We start from the raw sequence: 4,268 nt of genomic DNA on the forward strand, positions 1-4,268 counted from the left end.
TGCAAAGTGGCTAGAGATGGCTCGCTGGTTAAGGCGCAAACTTACTAACTGGACTGATTCAAACCCAACTTTGACAATTCGACTGCTCCTGTCCAGGGTTCAGCAACCCGGTAGCGTCTCAGTTCACGTGCTTCCTTCGAGTGCCATGACAACTAGGTAGCGAAAGACTGTTTTTTGCCGAAAGTTGGAACAAAACCTTTCTTGCGAACTGTTCTCATTCCCCTGTAGGGCAAAACATACACATTTGACGTTGTCCTGCAACCCAATGCAACGCAACTGGAGGTCTACGAGAAGAGTGTCAAATCCATTGTACTTTCCGTGTTGAACGGATATAATGGAACGATTTTTGCCTACGGACAAACGGCTTCGGGGAAAACCTATACCATGGAGGTTTGTCTGTCTACTGTTAGTTGTATTAATCGACAAAGTAGAGCGTTACTGTCAAACGATTGAGACATTTGACAGCTGGCCGCACTCAAACGGGCCATTTTATAGGTCCAACTATTGTCCAATTGTACTTGAAAGATCCAACCAGAAGTCAGCTTTCCAAACTTTTCGAATCGTATTGGCTTCTTATGCCTGATATCATCAAGCCTAACAGAGAACCTACGGAACGAATAACTACCTCGGATACAGTCTTAGGGCTAACTTAGTACTCAACTGGACTTATTGGATGAAATGATTACGTATCAATGCTGTCAGGCAAAAAATAGCAGAGATTACTAGTTTGGGAAAGTGGAGTCTGTTTCGATAGTTATAATGAGACATCTTGCTTACCTATAAGTTTCATCCATAATTGATGATAACACTGAAAGATTTATTCAGTTCGGTAAGTTCAAAGTAGATTTTGTCTTCTAAGTGACACCGAAAAGCCGGGAAGCACAGCTGTTTCATTCTTGTTTGAAATCATCAGCAGTGCGCATTTTAGGAATATCAATAACGACTTGAACCCGCGACTTTTTGACTAAACTGTCTGGCTGTGAGCGCCTGAGCAGCGTTTTGGTTAGCTCGCATTTAGACGAGATTGAGCACCACTCATTCTCCAGTCACGGAATTTCAAGCACGTGATCATGTGCTGATTGGCTCATCCACTGCCAGATCGTAGTCGAATGGTTTAGTCTTCAACCATTAGGCGGGGAGTTGCTGGTTCGAATTCTCGTGGAGATCGCTGGGATGTGCACTGCTGATGATTCTCGAAGAAGATGAAACGTCTGTAAAATAGTTATTGACTTTTCGGCACAGATTGACTTCCCTTATCCGATGGAATCCCCACTGAACTTGCAAATTCTTCTCCCGTTATCATCAATCCCAGTCAGTCTCTGTGAATAGAAACCTTAGTTCGGCCTTCTTAATGGCTATGATGTAACGCACTTGTTGAGTAGTCTTCATTCTGAGGGCACGAATTGGAGTTATAAAGGTCGGATCTAGACGAAAGGCGATTTCCCACTTGTTGACACGGCGGTTTCATGAATACTGTTAGTGTTGCGCGATAAATAACTGACCTTGGGCGAGTTGTAGTCTATTGGAGTTAGCCTGTCCATTAATCACGTGACTATGGTCAAAACGATCGAAACTGCGCCTTGGGAACTTTCCAAACAGGGCCGGATGAAGGATGCTGAACACAAAGGAATCATACCAAGGATCATCGAGGATATTTTTCTGCACATTGAAAAGATGGACGAAAATTTGGAATTTCTCATCAAGGTTTGTTTTTTTTTTGTGCGCGTCACTTTCAAACTACCTTCCCTCAGGTTTCTTATTTCGAGCTATATATGGAGAAGATCAAAGATTTGCTTGATAGTATGTTCTTCTCTAGTTTTTCCACTGATTTCAGTGTGCGTTTNAATTTCCGTGTGTGTTTTAGTCTCAAAAACGAACCTTCCGATTCATGAAACAAAGGGTCGTGTAGCTTATGTGAAGGTAAGTTCACGGTTAGTTTTCCTGCTTTTGATCCTTTAAACAAAGGTCAATCAAAATGGCCTTCCACAGGTGAGGCATCATGGTACCCCAATGTGGGACTGGCACGTTCCTCAAGAGTTTGAGCATTATTCAGGGTTTGTCCGAGTGCAGCCGACCTCGAACAGATTGTTGTTTATCCAAATCTACCACGTGATCTGTTGATGTTCGAAAATCTTGCCCCAAGGTACCGGACCAAATAATGCCAGGTTCTCTGGACGACTGGTTTTCTTCCACTACCTCCCGACTTTGCTGGCCTGCAAGTGGTTTTCAATAGGAACTGGTCTTTGTCTCGTCTGTTGTAAATCGAGGCTAGGTGAATCTCTCGTTTGTGATGTTTCCAGGCATATGGCCGCCTCATGTTTCGGTCGCTACGATATTCGAGATAGTTTGCAAGCTTGGTGTCAAGTAGACCATAAGGCTGACGGAAACTCGGGGACTGCGCCTACCTGATGAGCCCCAAGATAGGCGAAACCGGTCGTGGGTTGTCGAGGAGTTTTCAGCAACCTTATGAGTAGTGCATTACAAAGATATACATCTATCACGATTTCTCGAATATCATAGCAACTGAAACATGAGGCAGCATGGTGCAGTATCTCCAGTTGCCTGGAAACATCATAAACGAGTGATTCAGCTGGGTTCCAGGTGAGTCTCTCGAAAAACCAAATTTGTTAGCAGATGAGTGTGGTTCGGTAAAGGCTAGGCAAACCCAGGAAAGACCTTGTTTAATGCATCCAGGTTAATAGATTTGCGCTCCATCAAAATTGGCAACTTTTACAGCGCTGGTTTTGGGACCCGATGCAGAGGGCTGAGCGGCGATGCAAGATAGCGGGTGGCCACGAATTCAACACTAGGAATGGGGCAAGTGATGTATTGTACTTCGGTCGTTGGCTTGTTCGCTGAGCTAGGCAGTTCGATTGCAAGCTTTTCATCACCAATCGAGGCGACATAATCAGTGTGTTATTGGGAAGCTTAGTGGTGCGTAGCGGTGGGTTAGTTGTTGTGCCACTCGGACGTACCATTTTTTATGACCTTAGCTATAAATTCCCACTCACTATTCTATTCACTGCGGATGTTTGCTAGATGTACACAGTAAAGATGACACTCCAGTTTGGAGGCCTTTCTGTCTAATCTTCCAGCTTGTGACATAGGTGGGTCGGCATCTGCTGATGAGGTCATCGTTCGACGTGTCAGGCAAACCAGTCGTCTCGCTCAAGCATGAACGCATTCATCTGTTTATTCAGCGTGTGCTGGTGAAATCGCGGCAACGCGCTTGCATTTTACGTCATATCTGGAGTTTACCTCCAGGTGGGGACCAGGGGTGGGAACCCTGTGCATTTTGTCACGCCCCCCTCGTTATTTCGCTAGCATGTAGGCTCCAGCATTACGTTTCTGTAGCTGTTGCCGCTGTTGTAGACGCCACTGCTCCACTCTTGTTCATCACCAGGATGTAACCGGATAATCCATCCACTAAAGGGTCTGCGCAGAACAGCATCTCTGTTGAGGAACTGAACCTACGACATTCGCTTGTAAATCGTCCAGACCATGATTATTTATAGATATATGGTTATTTGTCCTTGTAGGGTGTGACGGAACGCTTTGTATCTTGTGCGGACGACTTGTTAGATGCGCTGGACGAGGGGAAAATGAATCGTCATGTATCAGTTACAAGTAAGTCCACACCCAGCTAGAAAACAATTAATCCTTCAGAATGTTAAAATGACGTGCTACTGACAAACTGTAAGTAGTCTGTTCAGGAAGAAAAAGACTCACTAGTTGAACAGATCTTCCGCCTTCCGTCAGCATCCCAAAAAGAGGACCACCATAGACCTTTGCATTAACCTTATTACTTTGCTTGTGGAATAGCCATTTCGGTCAGTTGGATAATCTTTAAAATCTCACTATATTTCCTTCTTCCAGAGTTCAGTTTGGTTCAGTTTGATTTATCGTCTAAGGTGTCAATGCCTCCTCGGAGAGAAGGAGGCTTTCACAGCAGCGTTTTTGCGGAATCTTCTATAGTCCGTCATTTCATATTTTTCTTTAGTATGCTATCTTCTAAACGGGTTCACGAGGTTGTATTCGGCCCTCTGATTTGCCCTTGATCTTCTAAACTTTTACAGTGGAGACATCTTAAGCGGATGGAAATTTGGCCTCCAAATCTTTTGAACAAACCGGAAAGATGTCATGGACCTAGCGAAATACACTCGTTTGCAAACTAATTTGGTTCTTTCGAGAGACTCACCTGGAACCCAGCTGAATCTCTCGTTTATGATATTCTCAGGCAACTGAATGTGCTGCACCAGGCCGCCTCA

General features: G+C 44.5%; 1 protein-coding gene across 1 annotated transcript in view; it reads left to right on the plus strand.

The window, feature by feature from the left end:
* Positions 1 to 228: 228 nt before the first annotated feature.
* Positions 229 to 4,268, plus strand: part of T265_13515 (hypothetical protein) — a gene marked incomplete at both ends in the record, with an annotated part of 52,080 nt that continues 48,040 nt past the window's right edge. The window contains 5 exons of the mRNA XM_009169240.1: positions 229 to 390; positions 1,519 to 1,704; positions 1,752 to 1,800; positions 1,835 to 1,920; positions 3,540 to 3,627. Of these exons, the coding sequence (XP_009167504.1) occupies positions 229 to 390; positions 1,519 to 1,704; positions 1,752 to 1,800; positions 1,835 to 1,920; positions 3,540 to 3,627 (571 nt within the window). The remainder of the gene's footprint in view (positions 391 to 1,518; positions 1,705 to 1,751; positions 1,801 to 1,834; positions 1,921 to 3,539; positions 3,628 to 4,268) is intronic.

The sequence above is a fragment of the Opisthorchis viverrini genome, assembly GCF_000715545.1.
Source record: "Opisthorchis viverrini unplaced genomic scaffold opera_v5_76, whole genome shotgun sequence".
Lineage (NCBI taxonomy): Eukaryota > Metazoa > Platyhelminthes > Trematoda > Opisthorchiida > Opisthorchiidae > Opisthorchis > Opisthorchis viverrini.